Source organism: Giraffa tippelskirchi, chromosome 9 (genome assembly GCF_054371585.1).
Source record: "Giraffa tippelskirchi isolate mGirTip1 chromosome 9, T2T-mGirTip1v1.2.pri, whole genome shotgun sequence".
NCBI lineage: Eukaryota > Metazoa > Chordata > Mammalia > Artiodactyla > Giraffidae > Giraffa > Giraffa tippelskirchi.
The window spans coordinates 46,145,206-46,167,773 of NC_137283.1; the positions used below are offsets into that span (position 1 = coordinate 46,145,206).

The 22,568-nt window shown below is 36.1% G+C and overlaps 1 protein-coding gene across 50 annotated transcripts in view; it reads left to right on the plus strand.

Moving 5' to 3' along the window:
* Positions 1 to 22,568, plus strand: part of SFMBT1 (Scm like with four mbt domains 1) — a 110,776-nt gene that overhangs the window by 56,446 nt on the left and 31,762 nt on the right. For all 50 annotated transcript variants that reach the window (XM_081525016.1, XM_081525031.1, XM_081525017.1 and 47 more), the window contains 3 exons: positions 4,652 to 4,806; positions 14,392 to 14,486; positions 19,775 to 20,015. In XM_081525016.1, the coding sequence (XP_081381142.1) occupies positions 4,779 to 4,806; positions 14,392 to 14,486; positions 19,775 to 20,015 (364 nt within the window). In that variant the 5' untranslated portion in view covers positions 4,652 to 4,778. The remainder of the gene's footprint in view (positions 1 to 4,651; positions 4,807 to 14,391; positions 14,487 to 19,774; positions 20,016 to 22,568) is intronic.

Below are 22,568 nucleotides of genomic sequence, written 5' to 3' on the forward strand. Positions count from 1 at the left end.
TCACCACAAGAGGAATTCTAATACCAAAATCAGTAATAAAATAAAGGCAATAAAACAATTTAACATGACTAGGAAATAAATGAAATAAAAGGAAATAAATGAAAAGTGAATTAAATTTTTACATTTTTCAAGCTCCTGGATATTTTACTGGTTTTTTTTCCCCCTCACTGCATTAAAAGACAGCAGACTAGCAGTAAAGAGAAGGATCTGCCAGATGTTCTACAGCAAAAGACTTCATCACTTTATTTCTCTTGATCCTATTAAGACTATGAACTGACTGTTTATCGGTTAAAAATCTAAGTGATGTTGTAAGATTGAAAAAGTCTCAGTCCTTTTTTACAACTTTGCATGGTGACAGATGGTAACTGGTCTTATTGCAATGATCGTTTCATATTGTATAAAAAAAATTGAATCACTACACCTGAAACTTACCTAATATTGTATGTTAATTATAACTCAATTTTTAAAAATTTATATTCTTAGTTTCACCTGCATAAGACTTGCATTTCCCCCAACTCATATCTTTTTGGCTCTGAAGATTTATTTATAATAATTATTGCACTATGTGGCTTACTGCACAAAATATAGTGGTGTATTTCAGGAGTTGATGAGTGCAAGCAGTGGGTGCTATCTGCAAAGCCTTGTAAACCAACAGAAAATTTTGTTGTATCAGTCCCATCACGAAGTTTCAAGACTATATGTTGAGATGACAACTAAATTATTGCCGTAGGAACTTAAAACTGTCAACTGCATAACATTAACTCAGCATTTACTGTGTAACTCTCTGGTAAATGTTCTTCATGGTTTATCCTACTTATCTTGTCAGCCCGGTGAGGTAGGTACAATACTGTTAATCCCCACTTTTATAAGTGATATCATTGGCACAAATAAGGCATTTGTTGAAAGTCATATAGCAAAGTAAACAATGGACACAAGATTTTTAAAAGTTAATATAAATTATCCTTCACTTGCTTTTTTTCCACTGAGTGTAAAGATGACATTCCCATATGCTTTTATAAATCTACCTATATTCTTCTAATGGATTCAGAGTAGTTCCTAGTGTAGGTGTTTTGTAATATGTGTAGCCATCTCATTCACATTTGATGGTTTTACAGGCTGTTTCTGGCTTCTCACTGTTATAGATAATAATACTAAGGAGATTGGACATATTTTTGTAAGTTTTAACTCTGATTTTTAATGTGAATTAATTACTTAATTATTAATATTTTGTCCATTTTTCTTTTTTTCTTGTTGAATTATAGGAACTTGTATTAATTAATCCATTATCTTACATGTTGCTAATATTTTCACCTATCTCAACTGTCCTTTTGTTTTTATTGAATATTAATTGACATACTAGTTTTAGACACATAGCATAATGATCTGATGTTTGTATACATTGTGAATGATTACTGCAGTAAATCTAGTTAACATCTGTCACCAAACATAGAAAAAAATTTTTTCTTGTAATGAGAACTTTTCAGAACTACTCTCTATCTTTGAATTTTGTTTATGGTGTCTTTTGCCATGTAGAAATTTGATACTTTTATGTTTTTGTCATTTCCTTTTTGTTGTTTTATGTTTTGTCTCCTTTATGGTTTCTCTTTTTGGGTCCAGAGTGATTTTTTTTTTTTTCAGAGTGACCTTTTTTAAAACAGATTTGATACTTTCTCTGCTCAAAAAGGGCTTCCCTGATAGGTCAGTTGGTAAAGAATCCACCTGCAATGCAGGAGACCCCAGTTCGATTTTTGAGTCGGGAAGATCTGCTGGAGAAGGAATAGGCTACCCACTCCAGTATTCTTGGGCTTCCCTTGTGGCTCAACTGGTAAAGAATCTGCCTGCAATGCGGAAGACCTGAGTTCAATTGGATCACTGGGTCCGGAAGATCCCCTGGAGGAGGGCACGGCAATGCACTCCATGGAAAATTCCATGGACAGAGGAGCCTGGCAGGCTACATCCATAGGGTCGCGAAGAGTTGGACACGACTGAAGTGACTGAGCACGCACACACTTCTTAATTAAAGAAGCCCTTGGTTGCTTCTCATTGAGAGGTAGTATATAATATAGTGCTTGAGGAAATAGAATATGGATGTTTTGCTAGGTTTGAAACCTGGTTTTCCTACTTACTAACTGTAGGACACTGCCAGGTAGGACTTTTTCTGTGCTTGTTTCCTCATGGTGGTTATGGTTACCTTGTCCAGTTGTTGTGAGTATTAAATGGTTTAGTATGTTTAATTGCTTTAGATAATACCCACACATGGTAAATCCTCAATAAATATCATGTGTGTTATTTTTTCTCTTGCTGTCCAGTTTCCTCGTGTGCCACTTAGCCAGTTGGTTCTCATGCTTCAGCCACAGAGGCCTCCTCTCAGTTCCTGCCTACCTTGGACCCTTGTGTGTGCTGCTCCCTGTGCCTGGACTACACTTTCTTTTCTGTCCTTTTTGACTCGCTTTAGTTTCCCCTTTGTTGCTGTTCAGTCACTCAGTCGTGTCCGACTCTTTGCAACCCCTTGGACTGCAGCACACCAGGGTTCCCTGTCCTTCATTATCTCCTGGAGTTTGCTTGAACTCATGTCCATTGAGTTGGTGATGCCATCCAACCATCTCATCCTCTGACACCCCCTTCTCCTCCTGCTCTTAATCTTTCCCACCATCAGAGTCTTTTGCAATGAGTCTTTCTTCACATCAGGGGACCACAAGTTTTAGAACTTCACCATCAGTCCTTACAGTGAATCTTCAGGGTTGATTTCCTTTAGAATTGACTGGTTTGATCTCCTTGCTGTCCAGTGGACTCTGAAGAGTCTTCTCCCGCACCACAGTTTGAAAGCATCAATTCTTCAGCGCTCAACCTTTAGTATCACCTTAAATATCCCCCTCACCGCGCCCCACTCCCCGCCACCTCCAACCAGGGACCATGTCAGTGTCCTCTTAGTTTAGGTTAGGTCTGCCATTATGTTCTGTTGTAGCTCCTACTACTTTTCCTTCTAGCACTTTAAATAATTGTTTTAAATTGTTAGCTTAAATTTTCTTCCCCCTATTGAAAATAAGCATCATGAATGCAGAAACTAAGTCTCTCTTGGTTACTTTACCCTTACCCCCGGAATAGTAGATGGTAATGAATTGGGATTCCATAAATATGGGGAATGAATGAATTATAGGTGGAATGGTATAGTTTGAATGTTTTGGACTTTGAGTAGAAAAGGAAGCTGAGAGAAGAAAGCTTGTTTAGAGGCTTTAAGTCTCACTACCAAGTTTGTACTCAGTTGTTCCTATCTGGGAAAGTGTGAGTTTCAGTGCTTAAGTTGTATGAAAGGACTTTGGATAACTGGCAGTCACCTCAAATGGGATATCCATAGTATTAACAGTTATTAAGATTTTCTCTATGCTCAGTAAGAAACTTAGTTTTAAAATCTGAAAAGAATGTTACGCTTATTTTACAGATTTTTAAAATGGACATAATGTAGTTTGTATAAGATAGCATATTTGTCGTGGGTGGAGCTGGAGCTAGAATCTGTTTAAAAGATTTTTATGAGAATCCATTACTGGGGATCGAATACAGATTCAGAATCGTGTTGACAGGTTCAGAGGTATTTGCTTTTGTAGGTATCACCCAGCAGCTGTGGCTGTTGAGTTCCTGTCCCAGCGTTAAGGTTTTCTGCATTGTTGTCCTTGTGGTCAGTTCACATTGTGCCTTCCAGCAGTAGCTTCTTTCCTCTTTCTACTCTATTAGGCATATGTAAAGGCAGTATCTGAGACTGTTTTGCATGTAAGTAAAGCAGGAATAAATAGATTGATCCATGTGCAGCATGGATGGGCCTCAAAAACATGCTGAGTGAAAGAAGCGGGATACAAGAAACCACATACTGTATGATTCCATTCATGTGACATGTCCAGAAGTGACAAAATCTCTAGAGACAGAAAGTTGATTAGTGGTTGCCTGAGGCTGGGGATGGAACGGGAAAGAACTGCAGGTGGGAAGGAAGTTCTTTTCCAGGGGGATAGAAATATTCTAAAATTGGATTATAGTGATGGTTACACAACTCTGTAAATTTACTAAAGATTATTGAATTGTACACTTAAAATGGAACATTTTGGCATGTGAGTTATATCCCAATAAAACTTTTTTAAAAAAAAAGAATAAATGATTTCAGAGCTTATTTTGGAAGAATTGTGCTTTCTTTGTAAGTGTAATTGTAGACAAATATAGTTCATATTTTTTGATTCTGCATAATATTCTAGGTAAATGAGATGGGAAACTAGATAAAATAATATGTTGTATACTGAATCTTACTAAGACAGAGCTTTGAAAGCTGAACTCCTCCCCCACTCTCCAGAATTTCATTAAGAATTGGAGTTTTTGTGGATAGTCCTGCTCAGTATTATAATCTAAGTTGAAGGGGTAGTGATTCATATATATATATGTTTATTTATTGTGATTTTTAGACATCAAAATCTTAATAGCTTGCTCTCTCTGTGTCAACACACACACACACATGTCTTCAAAATTAGAAAAGGTGTCAATTTTTATCTCTAATTCCATCTATGCTGCCAGTGTGTTTTTATCTGCCGTTTCAACCCACCGGAGTGTTATGTCTTATGAATAAGTAAACACTGGACTGTAGCCTGTTAATGTGTTCTTTTTGATTTTTCAGCGCTTTCACTTGGACCCTTCGATGCCCATTGAACAGATGCTTGAGAATTGCAAGTAATCTTCAGATTGTAGCATAACCATAAGGCCTGTCCTCTGTGTGGGGAGGAGATTACCCATGTGCTGTGGAAATGAACGGGGAGCAGCAGACTGATGCAGGTATTGGTTTTGTTGAGCGAAATCTGTTCTTAGGAGTACAGAATTCCATTACTCACCTGTTTTACATTGTCAGGCTTATCTTTCTACCACTAAATGGGAAGCTCTTTGAAGATATGAGTTGTCTTTCTTTGTACCTGGCACCAGGGGTGCTCAGCCTGTTTGCTGAAAAAGTAAATAACTTTTATGAGCAGACTTCATTAAAAAAAAAGTTAATTTTTTTGAAGTAATTATCAGTTCATAGGAGCTTGCAAAGATTCTGACACCCAGCTTCTACTGTAAGTTACATTTAAATATAGTGCAGTATAAAAGCTGGGAAATTGATACATGTATCCAATGTATGTATTTCTCTATGATTTGTGTAAATTCCTGTAACTGCCATTTCAGTCAAGATACAGAACTATTCCATCGCCACACAGAGCTCCTTTGTACTGCCTCTTCACAGTTACACCAACTCCTCTTCCCCAGCATTCCCTAACCTCAGGTAACCATTAATCATTTCTTCATATCTACAATTTTGTCATTTCCAGAATGTTACATAAGTAGAACCACACAGTATGTGACTTTCTGAGATGGGCTTTTTTTTCACTCAAAATAATGCCCCTGAGATCCATCCAAATTCTTGAATATATCAAGAATCTGTTCTCTTTTACTGCTTGGTAGTCCGTGGATGTAATGCCGTTTGGTTAACCATTCATCTGTTGCAGTACATTTTGGTTGCTTCCAGCTTTTGGCTTTTATGAATAAAGCTGCTATGAATAATCATATACGTAAAATTTCATTTTTCTGGGATAAATGCCCAGGAGCACTGCTACCATCCAGAGTGGCTGTACCATATACATTCTTTCCAGCAATGTATGAGATCTGATTTCTTCACAGCCATTTGGTATTGTCACTATTTTTATTTAAGTCGTGCTGATAAATTAACAGATCATCTTGGTCTTACTTTGCATTCCCCTAATGGCTGGTGATGTTGAATAGGTTCTTACTTGCCATCTCCATATCCTCTTCAGTACCGTGTCATTGTATTTTTGGCTCATTTATCAGTCATATTGTTTGTTTACTTTTTAATTAACAACTTTGTTGAAGTACTTTTTTTTGAGATACAATTCACTATAAAATTTACCATTTGAAAGTACACAATTCAGTGGGTTTTTGTATATTCACAAGCACTACTACCTCATTCCAGAATATTTTCATCACTCCTCAGAAGAAACCATTGGCAGTTATTTCTTGCTTAACCCAGCCTCTGGCGATCATGTCTACTTTCTGTCTCTATAGATTTTACCTATTCATACTCTTTTTTTTATTAATGTTTCCATGGTATATCCTTTTTATCCTTTCACTTTCAACCTCTGTGAATCATTATATTTGAAGTAAGTTTCTTATAAAACCATATAGTCATTAAAAATTTTTTTTCAGTCTTGTGATTGGTGTGTTTAGACCATTTACACTTAATGTAATTATTGCTCTATTAAGGTTCATTTCATGTGTGCCTTTTTTTTTTTAACATCTGCCGATTTTGTTCATTTGTTTTCTCTATTTTTTGTTCCTTTTCCTATCTTCCTGTGGGATACTTGAAAATGTTTTTAGAATTTTATTTTGATTTGTCTCTACAGTGCTTTTTTTTTTTTTTTTTAAGATTTTGTTTGCTTATTTATTTTTTGCTATGCTGAGTCTTTGTTGCTGTGCAGGCTTTCTCTAGTTGCGGAGTGCAGGGGCTACACTCTAGTTGCAGTGCACTGGCTTGTCACTGCGGTGGCTTCTCTTGTTGCATAGCACAGCCTTTAGGCACACAGGCTTCAGAAATGGCGGCTTGCGGGCTCTAAAGCACTGGGTCAGTAGTTGTGGCGCACAGGCTTAGTTGCCCCATGGCATGTGGGCTCTTCCTGGAGCAGAGATCGAACCTATATCCCCTGAGTTGGCAGGTAGATTCTTAACCAATCGATTGCCAAGGAAGCCCTATATACTATTCTTGAGTGTATCTCTTTGTGTAGCTTTTTTAGTGGTTGCTCTAGGTATTAAGTATACCTAACATATCCCACTCTGCTGATGTTACCATTTTGTTAGAGTGAAGTGTAGAAATTTTACCTGCTTTTTATATCTCTTTACCTACTCTTATTTATAATAAAACTTGTCTTAAATATTTCTTTACGTATTTTGAGAACCACATCAGATATTGTTAAAATTTGGGGGAACTTTCCTGGCTGTCCAGTGGTTAAGACTGCACTTCCAATGCAGGGCATTGCAGGTTCCATCCCTGGTCAGGGAACTAAGATCCCACATGTCTTGTGGTATGGCAAAAAAAATTTTTTTTTTTTTTTTTTGCTTCAGCTGTCAAATATAATTTAGAAAATTCAAGAGAAGGAAAATGTTTCATAATAATGTTTTCCACTTTTTATTTTTTGTTCTTTATTGATTCCTGGTTTTCCAATATTCCTTCTACTATCATTTCACTTCTGTTTATAGAATTTCCTTTAGCCATTTTTCTAGGGTAGGTCTGTTGGTGATAAAATTATTGGTTTCCCTTCATTTGAGAATATCTTGATTTTGCTAAATATAGAATTCTGAACTGAAGGTTCTTTTCTTCATTTCTTGAAAAACATTGTGCCTTCCGGTCTCTCTTTCTGACAAAAAATTTTCTGTCATTGAAATTCTGTCTCTGGTCACTTCCCTTAGAAGAGGTATTGTTTCTCCTGCTGCTTTCAAGATTTTTTGACTGTCATTTTCAGCAATTTGATTCTGTGTGTCTGTGTACAGATTTCCTTGGGCTTATCTTGTTTGGAGTTTTCTCAGCTTCTTAAAACTGTAGGCTTATGTCTTTTGACAAATTTGAAATGTTTTCAACTAGTATTTCTTCTAGGACTTTTACTGCCCTGTTCTCTTCTTTTGGGACTCTGAAGACACTTTTGTTATATCTTTGTTATTGTTGCACAGCTTTGTGAGGCTCGATTTATTTTTTTCTCTTTGTTGTTTAAATTGGGTGTTTTTTATTGCTCTTTAATTTTAGTGATTCTTTGTTCTCCCCATTCTGCTTATAGAGCTTATCTATGGAGGGATTTATTTTGTTTTTTGGTTACTATATTTTCAGTTCTAAAATTTCTTTTTTGAGCTGAGGAGGAATGAAAGATGGGTATAGGTCCAACTTAAAGTGCCACAGTCCCGCTCTTCTGACAGAGATTCAATACCTTGTCTTGAATAGATGCTTTTCAGTTTTTTGGTTTTTTTTGCCTTCAGTTAATTTCAGAACTTTGAAATGGTCAAGTTTCATTGTTTAGCCAATATTTTTGCTGCTTTTCTGAAAGAGTAAGGTATTCACTCTGCTATTTAGGAAGTTGATTTGTTTTCTTTTGTTTTAAATGTCATTAACTCATACAGTATATACATTACGTATGTAATATATATTACATGTGAATTTGAATCTGTTGCTGTCATCATTCATTTGATGATCAAATTGTTCCATTCTCGAGCAGTGAGAATTGTTTCAAATTGGTTCCTGTGTTCTTTGGATGTGATGTCATTATATCTCTGATAGTTTTAGTCCTTGCTTTCTGGCATAGTAAGATTCCGAGGTTCCTCCTGTACATTTCCTGTCCCAACTTTGCAATCTGACATTTCTCTGAGAAGCTCTTTTTTTTTTTAAGTGAATATGATATTTATAGTCTACAGCCCAGATGCTGGGGTGCTCATTGATAGCAGCTTGCCATTTCTTCTAGGTCTCATCCATAAACATAGCGAGAAAATACACATCATTTTGTTTATTTGTTTGATGTGTGGTGTAGGGGGTCCGTGACTAGGGATCAAACCCGAGCCCCCTTCATTGGAAGTGTGGAGTCTCAAGCACTGGACTGCCAGCAAAGTCCCAAAATACACATCTTTTGAAGAGAAAAGAAAATAAGATGGCTTTATCTGATATTTATAATTTTATAAAATTATTTATAATTACAATTATTTATAATTTTCTTTCTTTGATTTTATCTTTTCTTTTGAAAATGTGTTGTTTTGTAATCTTTAGTATCATCACTTATTTGTTTTTATCCTTATTTAAACTTGTGTAAATTGTTTTATGCTTATTTAAACTTATTTATTTGTATAATATTCATATAATTTTCTCACAACAAGAATACCAACATTCCAGATAGCAATAGAATAGTAGTGTGTGGTTTAAGATTTCTTTATTGTTTTGTCTTTAAATATATTCCACTCAGGTTTGCAGTCAGAATTTTGTATTTTAATAATGACTTAAAGGGAGTCTGTTTTCTTTGTGGTTTTTCCACCAACCATTAGGCATATTTGTTTAAGTTCATTTTCAGTTTTTAGAATTTTTAATTTAAATATGTTTCTAAATTGTGTAAAGAATATACATAATTATAAAGTCAAAATTATATTTATAACAACATTCCCACTTTCAGGCTGATAGAATTCATGTTTCTTATTCTTCTCCATATATAAAGAAGTTTTATTACATTTTATTCTGTTTAAAATGTAACAAGATATATGTGAGCATTTACATATGTATTCATATCTCTTTTACCTTATGCAAAAATTAGAGCTACAATAAAAACTGCTCTATGTTTTCCTGTTTCACTTAATATATACTGAGGATTATTCCACATTAGTATGTGGAAATTGTTCTCATTCCTTTTTACAGCTGTATAATGCTGGATGTATATACTATATTTTATTCACCTAGTTCCTTACTGGTGGATATTTGGATTACTTCCAGTCTTGGTATTACATATATAGTGCTACAATGAATAGCCTTGTACATATGTCTTTTTGTATTTTTGCCAGCATATCTTTGGGATAGATTCCTAGAAGTGGGATTGCTGCATCAGAAGGTAAATACATATGTAATTTTGTTAGCTGTTGCCAACAAAAATGCAACCCCTTTCACCAGAGTTGTATCATTATACTTTACCTGCCTAATTACTTGCCTCACCATGGAGTATGTTGTCAAACTTTTAGAATTTTTTCCCATCTGATATCTCAGTGTAGTTTTCATTTGCATTCGTTTAAAATGAGTAAATTTGCACATCCTTCCATATGTTTAAGGACTATTTGCATTAAAAAAAATAAATTCTCTTTTCATGTATTTTGCTCATTTTTCTATCAGATCATTAATTAGTCTTGTTTTTTCTCAGTTTTTAGGTAGTTTTTTGATGTATGGGAGATTTTAGTCCTTAATTCGTTGCTTTTATTGCTGTTGTTGTTTATTATTTTTTTTAATTAGCATGCTGCTTGAGGGGCTAGGGTTCTTGCCAAGGACCATGAATACGAATTGTCTAGCCTTGTTATGTTCTAGTGATGGAAGTTGGCTTTCTATTAACTCATGCTTCCAGGATGCTCCCAATAAAGTCTTTATTGATTTGTTTTATTTCAAGTGAAAAATTTCAAATATGTAGAAACGAATGGAAAACATATAAAGAATACTTATGTACCTACCATACAGGATTAAAAATTATTATAAATTAACTTTGTCCAAATTTGTTTTTATTTTTTAAAATTGTGGTATATTATCCATAACATAAACTTTACCATTTTAACCATGTTTGGGTGTACTGTTCATTCACCTTGTTGTGCAACCATTAACACTACCATCTCCAAAACTTCATCTTCCCATACTGGAACTCTGTACCTGTTAAACACTTAACTCCACATTCCCCTCTCCCACCCAGTCCTTGAAAACTCCCATTCTTCTTTCTGTCTCTATGAATTTGACTACTCTACCTCAAGTAAGTGGAAACGTATAATATTTGATCTTTTGTGTTTGACTTATTTAGTGTAATGTTCTCATAGTTCATCTACATTTTGTAGCCTGTACCAGAATTTCTTTCCTTTTTGTGACTGAATAATATTCTATTGTATGCATATGCCACACTTTGTTTATCCATTCATTTGTTGATGGATACCTGGGTCAGTTACTTCCACCTTTTGGCTGTTGTGAATATTGCTGCTCTAAACATTCGTGTACAGATACCTGTTTGAGTCCCTGTTATCAATTCTTTTGGATATATACCCAGAAGTGAAATTGCTGGATCATATGGTAATTATGGAATTCCAGTTGAGCTATTTCAAATCCTGAAAGATGATGCTGTGAAAGTGCTGCACTCGATATGCCAGCAAATTTGGAAAACTCAGCAGTGGCCACAGGACTGGAAAAGGTCAGTTTTCGTTCCAATCCCAAAGAAAAGCAATGCCAAAGAATGCTCAAACTACTGCACAATTGCACTCATCTCACATGCTAGTAAAGTAATGCTGAAAATTCTCCAAGCCAGACTTCAGCAGTACGTGAACCGAGAACTTCCAGATGTTCAAGCTGGTTTTAGAAAAGGCAGAGGAACCAGAGATCAAATTGCCAATATCCGCTGGATCATCGAAAAAGCAAGAGAGTTCCAGAAAAACATCTATTTCTGCTTTATTGACTATGCCAAAGCCTTTGACTGTGTGGATCAAAATAAACTGTGGAAAATTCTGAAAGAGATGGGAATACCAGACCATCTGACCTGTCTCTTGAGAAACCTGTATGCAGGTCAGGAAGCAACAGTTAGAACTGGACATGGAACAACAGATTGGTTCCAAATAGGAAAAGGAGTACGTCAAGGCTGTATATTGTCACCCTGCTTATTTAACTTATATGCAGAGTACATCATGAGAAACACTGGGCTGGAAGAAACACAAGCTGGAATCAAGATTGCTGGGAGAAATATCAATAACCTCAGATATGCGGATGACACCACCTTTCTGGCAGAAAGTGAAGAAGAACTAAAGAGCCTCTTGATGAAAGTGAAAGAGGAGAGTGAAAAAGTTGGCTTAAAGCTCAACATTCAGAAAACTAAGATCATGGCATCTGGTCCCATCACGTCATGGGAAATAGATGGGGAAACAGTGGAAACAGTGTCAGACTTTATTTTTGGGGGCTCCAGAATCACTGCTGATGGTGATTGCAGCCATGAAATTAAAAGACCCTTACTCCTTGGAAGGAAGGTTATGGCCAACCTAGATAGCATATTTAAAAGCAGAGACATTACTTTGCCAACAAAAGTCTGTCTAGCCAAGGCTAGGTTTTTCCAGTAGTCATGTATGGATGTGAGAGTTGGACGGTGAAGAAAGCTGAGCACTGCAGAATTGATGCTTTTGAACTGTGGTGTTGGAGAAGACTCTTGAGAGTCCCTTGGACTGTAAGGAGATCCAATCAATCCATCCTAAAGGAGATCAATCCTGGGTGCTCATTGGAAGGACTGATGTTGAAGCTGAAACTCCAATACTTTGGCCACCTCATGTGAAGAGTTGACTCATTGGAAAAGACCCTAATGCTGGGTGGGGTTGGGGGCAGGAGGAGAAGGGAACAACAGAGGATGAGATGGTTGGGTGGCATCGCTGACTCAATGGACATGGGTTTGGGTAGACTCCGGGAGTTGGTGATGGACAGGGAGGCCTGGCGTGCTGCAGTTCATGGGGTCACAAAGAGTTGGACACGACTGAGCGACTGAACTGAACTGATGGTAATTATATTTAAAATGTTTTGAGGAACCACCAAAAAATTTTCCACACTGACTATACCATTTTATATTCTGAGACCAGCAATGCACGAAGATTCCAATTTCTCATTTCCTTGCCAACACTCATTTTCTGCTTTTTGATAATAGCCATCCTAATGAATATGAGGTGGTACCCCTTTGTGGTTTTGATTTGCCTTTCCCTAATAATGTTGAACACGTTTTCATGTGTTTCATTTTTTTTTTTAATTAATAAAACATAATACAGTTTAAGTCTCTTACTTTTCTTCTAATCTTCTTTGCTTCCCTCCATCCCCAAAGGTTATTGAAATACATGTATTTATAAGCATTATATTGTAGAGTTTTGTTTTGAGGCTTAAATTATATCTTGTACTTTTTATTCTGCACCTGCTTTTTTTTACTTGATGTGATTTTTTTCTTTTTGAGATTTATATGTCAATCCGTTCACTCATTTCAGCTGCTATATAGTAATGCTCCATTGTAGGATTGCCATAATTTATTTCTTCTCCTACTGATTGCTTCTGTCTCTTGCTGTTAGAAACAGTGCTGTGGTGAGCATCCCTGTATTTGCCTCCTTGTGTTTGTGTGAAGCATAGACTCCCCAAGCATATACTCATTCAGCAACTGTTTATCGCAAACCCGGTAGTGTTAGGCATCGTTTTGGACAGTGGGGATACGTCAGTGAATAAAACCCTGCTTTTAAGCAGCTTATGTGAATTGGGGTTATTGGATTACAATGAAGTGTCTGAATCTTTGCTCACTCAACAAAAATGTGTTGAGTCTCTGCTATGATAGAAATAGAGGATTTTCCAAAACAAAGTTCCTGTCGTCATAGAGTTTGTTGTCGAGTGGGGAAGATAAAAAGACATAAGGTGTACTTTGAAGTAGGAATGAATGCCTTGAAGATCATGAAAGCAGAGGCTGGAGGCTTCTACTTTAGATGTGCACTGATGGAAGGCCTTTCTGGTTGGTGGAAGGTCTTTCTGAAGAGGTGTTTGAGCAGAGATTGAATGAAGTAAAGCTGTGAATGACACAGGGGAATGAGCCTAAGCTGAGGTAATAACTAACATAGAGGCTTTGAGGAGAGAACATGGTTAGAAAGTAAAAAAACAAACCTCAATGTTCCTCGAGTGCACTGAGCAAGCAAGAGGCTGGTTGGGGATGCAGTAAGGTCAGGAGCTAGGAGTCCGATCATGTAGGGCTTTTGCAGTCTCCCAGAGATTTTAGGTTTTATTGTGTGATTAAAAGGTGAAAGATATTGTTGTTAGACCTTGCACTTAGAGCAGTAGAAATGGTGGGAAGTGATTAGATTTGGGGAATTTTTAAAGATAGTACCTACAGAATTTTCTGATGGATTGAATGCAAGATGTGAAAGAAAGAGAAAAAAGTAAGAATAACTCCACAGTTTTTGGATTGAGCCAAAATATCAGCCAGTGGTATCTTTTACTCAATTTGAGGACACTTAAGGAAAAAGAGATTGAAAATTGAAGTTTGAAATGCCTATTAAGAATCTCAAATACTTGGCAATTAGATACCAAATTATGGTCCAAAGTGATTATAATAGTTACACTCTTGCCAGCTTCATATTGTTCCATTTAGGTGAATCCCAAATGGATCCCAGCAGGAGATAGCATGTCACACTCTATGGTGTTGAGATTCATTGATAATCAGTGCATTTAAGTGGAAGTGAAAGTGTTAGTCGCTCAGCCATGTCTGACTCGTTAGGATCCCATGGACTGTAGTCCACCTGGCTCCTCTGTCCATGGAATTCTCCAGATGAGAATACCGGAATAGGTAGCCATTCCCTTTCCCAGGGGATCTTCCCAACCTGGGGATCAAACCCTGGTCTCCCACGTTGTGGGCAGATTCTTTACCATCTGAACCCCCCAGGGAGCCCCAGTCAGTGCGTTAAGGGAAACTGCTATTTAAAAAGAACACTTAGTTATCTTGGGTGTAAAGTATATTAATTTGTGAAGTAAGTTGTAAGTTAGGTTTACTAAGTTTACATTTTTATATCTTGAGTTTTCTTTAATTGGGTCTTACCTGTTTTGTGTTGTTTTAATTCCAGATGCTGGATCTGGAGTGGAAGAAGTGGAGTTAAGCTGGGAAGACTATCTAGAAGAGACAGGGTCCACAGCAGTTCCCTACGGGTCTTTTAAACATGTAAGTGGTGACTGTATTGCTTGACTGCCTGATCTTTTTTCATTTAGAAGAAATGAAAATATTTTTTCATTTGATCTTTTTTTCATTTAGAATCCTTATTGTATGAATCAGTTTTAAATTCCTGGTATGATATATCTCTGCCATATCTGAGTTTGATTCTAATATCTGCTCTGTCTCTTCAAACTGTGTTTTTTGTCTTTCAGTAGCTCTGTAAGTTTTTGTTGAAAGCTGGACATGGTAATAATATACTGAGTAAAAAAAAAAGAAATAAATGAGTTTTCATTGTTTTCTGTTATCCAGATAAAAGTTAGGCTGATTTTACTGTTCGTTTTAGCTATAGCTGTGAGAGGCTAAAAGGTACTTTGCTGTCATTCATTTTCATTGTTTTCTGTTATCCAGATAAAAGTTAGGCTGATTTTACTGTTCGTTTTAGCTATAGCTGTGAGAGGCTAAAAGGTACTTTGCTGTCATTCATTTTGCCTCACCTTTTGTACAGGATCCCTCGTGATGTGGTGGTAGGTACGAGGGGAACACAAGCATTCTCTAGTCCTGCGATTCGGTCCCAGTGTTGCAGTGAGCCTGAGTTGTGGGTATTCTTTCCCCTATTTTGGAGGCTAGACGGGGCTGGAGTCGGGTATTTTCCTTACCTTAGATCAGTAAGATTCTATTCACTGTAGTTGGTTAGGACCTAGTAAAATAGTTTTTCTTGAGGGTTAGTCTTGTTAAAAAGAACAGAACGCTTTGGATGTATTTCGCGATGCTGCTTTTTTCTCTCCCATATTGCAGGCAGGTTCTTTACCATCTGAGCCACCAGGGAAGCCCAATTTTTGTTATAACTTGTCTCAAAGAATTTTCTAATTTACTTTGTGATTTCTTCTTTGATCTATTGGCTAACAGTGTGTTTAATATCCACATATTTGTGAATTTTTTAGTTTTCCTTGTGTTACTGAGTTCAAGTCAGAAAAGGTACTTTGTATGATTTTTATTTTTGTCCTAACGCTATAGTCAGTCCTGGAGAATGTTCGTGTTCATTTGAGAGGAATGTGTGTTCTCCTGTTGCTGAGGAGCGTTCTCTCTGCGTCTGTTGGGTCTCGTTGGTTTATAACCTTGTTTGAGTCTTCGGTTTCCTGTCTGGTCATTCGACCCTGTATTAACTGTAGGGCACCAGTTTGTTTAGAGATCAGCACAACCTTGATACTAAACCTAATAATTCAAGAAGAGAAAATTACAGAGATGTGTCACTCATAATGACTGATGCAAAAATAGCTTCATACAAAGTAATACCAAACTGAATGTAGCTATATTTAAAAAGGATAATACATTAATAACAAGTCGATTTTTTCCAGGAATGCAGGATGGCTTAACATTTGAAAATAAACAAGCATAATTCACCATACTAGTAGAGTAAAGGAGAAAATTTTTACTATTATCTCAATATATAAAGAAAATTATTGATAAAATTCCATATCCACTTATGATAAAACTCTTAGCAATCTATAGATGAGAATTTCCTTAATTTGATGACGTGTATATATACAAAATCTACAGAAAACTATTAACAGTAATATGACCCATATTTCTTTTAATTATGGAATAAGACAAAAATTATGCTGGTTAATATGATTCCTATTTGATAATTGTATTGGAGGATATAACCAATACAATAAGGTAAGAAAAACAATTAAAATGTTTAAAAATTGAGAAGGAAGGGGAAAAAATCATTATTTGCAGATGAATAAAATAATGTACAACTATATTACTAGAATTAATGAGTAATTTTTGCAAGATTTTTAAATACAAGATAGATATAAAAAAACTATTATATTTTTCTATACTAGTAACAGACAAAAATGGAAACTGAAAGATGTGATTTACAGTGACATAAAAAAATCAAATAAATGTAGCAGATATTTGCGAAGAGACACAAATCTTTATTGAAATAAGTTAAAATGAAGGAATATGCCTTGTTCATATAATGGAAGACTCATTACTGTAAAGATGTTAGTTCTTCCCAAACAAATCTGTAGATTTATTGCAACTCAAATCAAACACCAAAAAAAATTAGGTAGAAATTGACAAGTGATTCAAATAAGTAAAACCTGACCTCAACCTAATACCACAGATAGAGATTAATTCAGGGTGGATATTAGTTCTCAATATGAAAGGCTCCTAGAAAATAATATAGTAGTATTGATATATCTTATGACCTCTAGGGATAGGGAGAATTTGTTTAAAAATACAGAAAATTAATTGACCTTTTAATGGAAAAAAAATTGATGGATCAGAGTATATTGCAATTAATAACTTCTATTTATCAGACAACACTATCAAGAAAATGATATTTGTAATACAAGTAATTAGCAAACTGATATCTAGAATATTGTCTCAAAAGTTGGCAAAAAAATTTAGGCATTCCCCAGAAGAAGAAATCTAAGTGGCTAATAAAATATAAACATTCTCAACTCCGTTAATAATAATACAAATTAAAATCACAGCAAGATAATATAATGCATGCTTCAAGATGGTTAAAATGAAAAAAGCTGAAAATACAGTAATATTGGTTAGAATGTTGGAGCAAGAAGATTTCTTGTACGCTATTGGGAGAGTACATTGGTGTGGCCACTTTAGGAAACAGCTTGACCGTATCTTTTTATTTTAAGAACTCATGTAGGTATGCATCAAATGACATCCAGATCTATTCTTATAATCATGACAGTGTTATTAGTAGTCTTCTAAAACTGTGAACTATCCAGAGTGCCTTCTCCTGGAAGAATTGCAATGGATAAATTATGGCATATGTGTATAATGGAACACTATATAGGAGTGAAAGGAGATCAAGCACTGTTATGTGCAACAGCACAAATGACTCTCATAAGCAGTGCTGGGCAAGAAAAGCATTCATACTGCATAATTTTGCCCACATAGTGCTGAAACACAGGCAGTGTTAAACTGTAGTGTTATAATTTAGGATAGTGATTACCTTTCAGGAGTACAGCAGGTTAGTGGTTAGAATAAAAAGGATGTATACACAGGATGTATACAGGATGTATACTTTCCCTCTCTGGCTTCTCCTTTTCAGAAGCCCCTCACTTCCCAGTGGTTATGATGGTATGGCAACATGGTACTTAGTTGTTGTGTTTCCATGGTCTCCTTCAATGCATGACAGTTCCTCATTCTCTCTGTCTTTCATGGTGTGGATACTTTGAAGTGCAAATCATATACCAGTTATTAGGTTGGTACAAAAATAATTGTGGTCTTGCATTGTTGAACTTAGCTGTTTGATATCAAAATATGTTCTTTTATAAATGTGGTTATGTTATACATCATTTTAATACACATTTCTCACTTTATATTTTTTTGCTAATGACTTACTACTTGCTGTTTATTTTATATTTATTTTAAACTAGGGAAATGATGTTAGATGAAAGGCAGATTCGAGCAGTTTTCTTATTCGAGTTCAAAATGGGTCGTAAAGCAGCGGAGACAACTCACAACATCAACAACACATTTGGCCCAGAAACTGCTAACGAATGTATATTGCAGTAGTGGTTCAAGAAGTTTTGCAAAGGAGGTGAGAGCCTTAAAGATGAGGAGCTTTAAGCCACTGCGCTCCTCAGTGACTGGCCATCAGAAGTTGACAATGACCAATTGAGAGGATCGTCAAAGCTCATCCTCTTAAAACTACACGAGAAGTTGCCGAAGACTTCAACGTCAACCATCCTATATTTGTTTGGCACTTGAAGCAAATTGGAAAGGTGAAAAGGCTTGATAAGTGGGTACCTCGTGAGATGACCACAACTCAAAATACTGTCATTTTGAAGTGTCATCTTCTCTTATTCTATGCAACAGTGAACCACGTCTTGATTGGATTGTGACGTGCGATGACAAATGGATTTTATATGACAGCCTGTGATGACCAACTCATCACTGGACTGAGGAGAAGCTCCAAAGCACTTCTCAAAGCCAAACTTGCACCCAAGAAAGGTGATGGTCATTGTTTGGTGAACTGCTGCCTGTCTCATCATTACAGCTTTCTGAATCCTGGCAAAACCATTACATCTGAGAAGTATGCTCAGCCAGTCAATGAGATGCACTGAAAATGCACAAGAGTCGGACATGAGTGAGCAACTGAACTGAACTGCACTGAAAACTGCAATGCTTGCAACTGGCGTTGGTCAACAGAATGGGCCCAGTTCTCCTCCACGACAACACCTGACCACAAGTCACACAACCAACACTTCAAACGTTGAACAAATTGGGCTACAAAGATTTTGCCTCATCTACCATATTCACCTGACCGCTTGCCAACAGACTACCACTTCTTGAAACATCTTGCCAACTTTTTGCAGGGGAAATGCTTCCACAACCAGCAGGAGGCAGAAAATGCTTTCCAAGAGTTTGTTGAATCCCAAAGCATGGATTTTTATGCTACAGGAATAAGCACACTTATTTCTCATTGGCAAAAATGTGTTGATTGTAATGATTCCTATTTTGACTAATAAAGATATGTTTGAACCTAGTTATAATGATTTAAAATTCATGGTCCAAAACCGCAATTACTTTTTCACCAACCTAAATGTTTTAGGTTTCTTAGTTGGGATTTGGTTTTTCTTGTGATTAGCTTGAATTTATGCATTTTGGTTTATGCACGTCTTTATCCCACAGTAAGAAACCTGGCTCTCGTTATACGTACAGGATTTCCAGAATTGCAGACTGCAATGTTTGTGACTATATAATTTGTCATTTAAATTAGAGCACTTTTGAGAGAGAGAGGAGGCATTATTAGTTATTATTCAAGGATAACAGGTGTAAACACAGACTGTTTTAGGGAAACTGGGAAATTCGGCTCCCTCTGTGTGGTACATATTATGCATATTTATTATCAATATAACTGCTGTTTGTCCTTTACTTTTTCTAGCTTCATAAATTTTCTTTTGAATGATTGAGAAATCACTCTTGAAATCTTAATGTGTTGAAGGTTGTTAAAATGGTGAGCATTCAGTGGTCTGTATATTTAATAGAATGCATATTCTATAATCATGATAGACAGCTTTCGTGGAATATTGAGTTCTCTTAAAGCTCCTTCAGGGTCGATGTAACAGAGCAGCATTGCTAGTCCTTGTTTTGTTTGGATCACTCCTGTGAGTTAGAATTGAAATTTCTCAGATTTCCCTTGAGAAGATTTTATTGCGTTTAGTGCTTCAGAATGGTAAGTCTTAAAGAATGTTGACCAAAGAAGTACTCATTTGAGATGTTTTTCTGGTGATTAATAACATTTCCATGTTCAGGTGGACACACGTTTGCAAAATGGATTTGCTCCTGGGATGAAACTGGAGGTGGCTGTGAAAACTGATCCTGAAACCTACTGGGTTGCCACCATCATTACCACCTGTGAGCAGCTGCTCCTCCTCCGCTATGATGGCTATGGGGAGGATCGCAGAGCAGACTTCTGGTGTGACATCAGGAAGGCTGACCTTTACCCCATTGGGTGGTGTGAGCAGAATAAGAAGACCCTCGAAGCCCCAGAAGGTAATGGCGATACGTCATGTCAAGACATGGTGTGGTCTTGATGTAGGAAAATTTGGGCTGTCCACAGTCTTAAGATTTTCATGTCTCCTAAGCACATTAGTCTTCGTAACTTCTTTGGGTTAGTATTTTGAATGAGAATATTTATAAGGAGTAATATACATTTCCATTAAAAAAATTATTTTCTGTGCTCCTTATAAGCCTCAATCTTTTATGACATTCATAGGGAGCATCAGTTGTGTATCATCCTAAGGGTGTGTGAGGCTCTCTGAGTTTAAGACTTGTAGGTCTGGCTGTCTTAGAGTACGCTGGGCCAGATTGCTTCTCTTCCCTATTTTATTGTCCTCCCTCCTATTACCTACAGACGATCTGGGACCTGTGAGCTTTTAAAATAAACCAGCTGAAGCTCCCTTCCAGGAAAGAGCCCTACTGGGAGTAGAATCCAAATTAAGCAGGACAGAGACAATAGGACAAAAGAAAGAGAAGGGTCATATAAACATGGAAAAAGGAACGAGATGCCTTAATAAAATTCTAGACCTTATATGCTTTTCTTCCAGCTTCTTATTTTGTTATGCTGATAATTTTAGATTTACAGAAATATTTCAGATTTGCAAAAATATAGAAAATTCTTGGGTCCTTATTGCCAGCTTTCCACAAATGTTGGCACTGTACCACATTTACTTTATCCTCCTTTCCTCCCTCTCTGTCTTTGTCTCTCTCTTTTCTCTATCTCTCTCTCTCTCACACACACACACACACACACACACACACACATATACACCCACGTGCATCTTTTTAATGAACTATTGAGAGTCACTTATAGACATGATGCCTTTTTTATTTTTTTGCCTTTTTACTCTTAATATGAGAATATACCTCTAAAAATGGACATTGATGAACACAGTAAAATAGTAAAATCAGGAAATTAGCTTTGATATAATACTGTTATTTAATCTATAGAGCTTGTTTAGTTTTTATCAATAATGTAGAATTTACATTACATTTATAGTAGATTTGTAATAGATAATGTAATTACATTACATTTATAGTAGAATGTTTCTATAGTAAAAGAAAATCCCAAGTCATTTGTTACATTCATTTATCTTGTCTCCTAAGATTCCTTTAATATAAGACAGTTCCTCAGTCTTTTGTTCCAAAGTCTTCCATGACTTTGACATCTTTGAAAGTTACAGGCCAGTTTTCCCACTGATGTTCATTATGTGTTGGATCCAATACATTCATTATTCCCCATGTCTTTTCCTTGTCCAAGATTTCAGTATATTTGGCTATCATCTTTTTAGTTTCCTTAACCTTTCTTTGTCTTCTTTGATGTTGACATTTTTGAGGCGTATAGGCTGATTATTTTTTAGCATGTCTCACAATTTAGGTTTGTCTGATGTTTACTTACATTCAGACTATGGACATTTGGTAGGAAAAAATACAGAAGTAATGCTGTGTCCTTCTGGTGCATCATGTTAGGAGACAACATGCTGTTAGTTTGTCCAGTAACTAACTTGTGATATTAACTTTCATCACTTAAGTTGGTGTATGCCAAATTTTTCCACTATAAAATTACCTTTACTGTTTTTAATTAGTATCTTGTGGGAAGATACCTTGAAGTTATGTAAATATCTCATTACTCTTCAAACATCACCCACTATTTTTGGCATCCTTTGGTAGTTTTTAATCTGAAACAGTTATTACTCTAACGCTTAGCAAATGGTTTTTTCTAATTCCTTCTACATTTCATAATTGGCTTTCTACTACGAAAGGGCTTTCCCTTTGCTCCTGTTTACACACATGCATTTGTGTATGCATCTGTATTTATGTATATATGTCAGTGTAGACTCATGGGTCTTATTTAGTGGATTATAATCCTTGCCATTATTTATTTTGATGATAACACTGTCCTAGATTTGGCCAGTGGACACCTCTTCAAGCTGGCAGATGTGTCCCTTGCTATGTTCCCATTATTCTTTGAGTAGTTTCTTGTTCAGGAAACTTTTCCCTGCCTCAACCCTGAAATCAGCCATTTCTCTAGGAAGCCCTGGTGGGTTTTTTTTTTTTCTTTTTGTATTTTGAAGGATGATATTTACAAATGAAGATCTGAGTGTTCAGAGTCCTGGGGTTTTGGTGGGCTTCTAACTGATCATTAACATTCTGTGGAAAAAAAAATGTAAAAGAAAGTTCTGGAGACATGAAGTTACCTGGCCCACTATCTCAAGAGTATAGCAAAATTCACCTCATTTAAACATGAACAACAGGAAATGATTTCTGTCAAGTCTCATACAAGGTCAAGTTATTATAATTAAAAAGAAAAGGCAAAAAGGAAGAATAAAATCCTTCCAGAGAAACATACTCACAAAAGAGGTGAACACTGTGTCAGACAAAAACATTTCAAAACAGGATAAAAGAAAATAGTAACTATGATAGAGCAGTAAGAAAAACCATAAATAAATTTTATAAAAATTAGAAAACGGACTGGAGAAAAGGAAGATTTGAAAAAAAAAAAATAGAAGTTAGACAAGAACTAGGAGTTTAAAAATACTTGAAGAC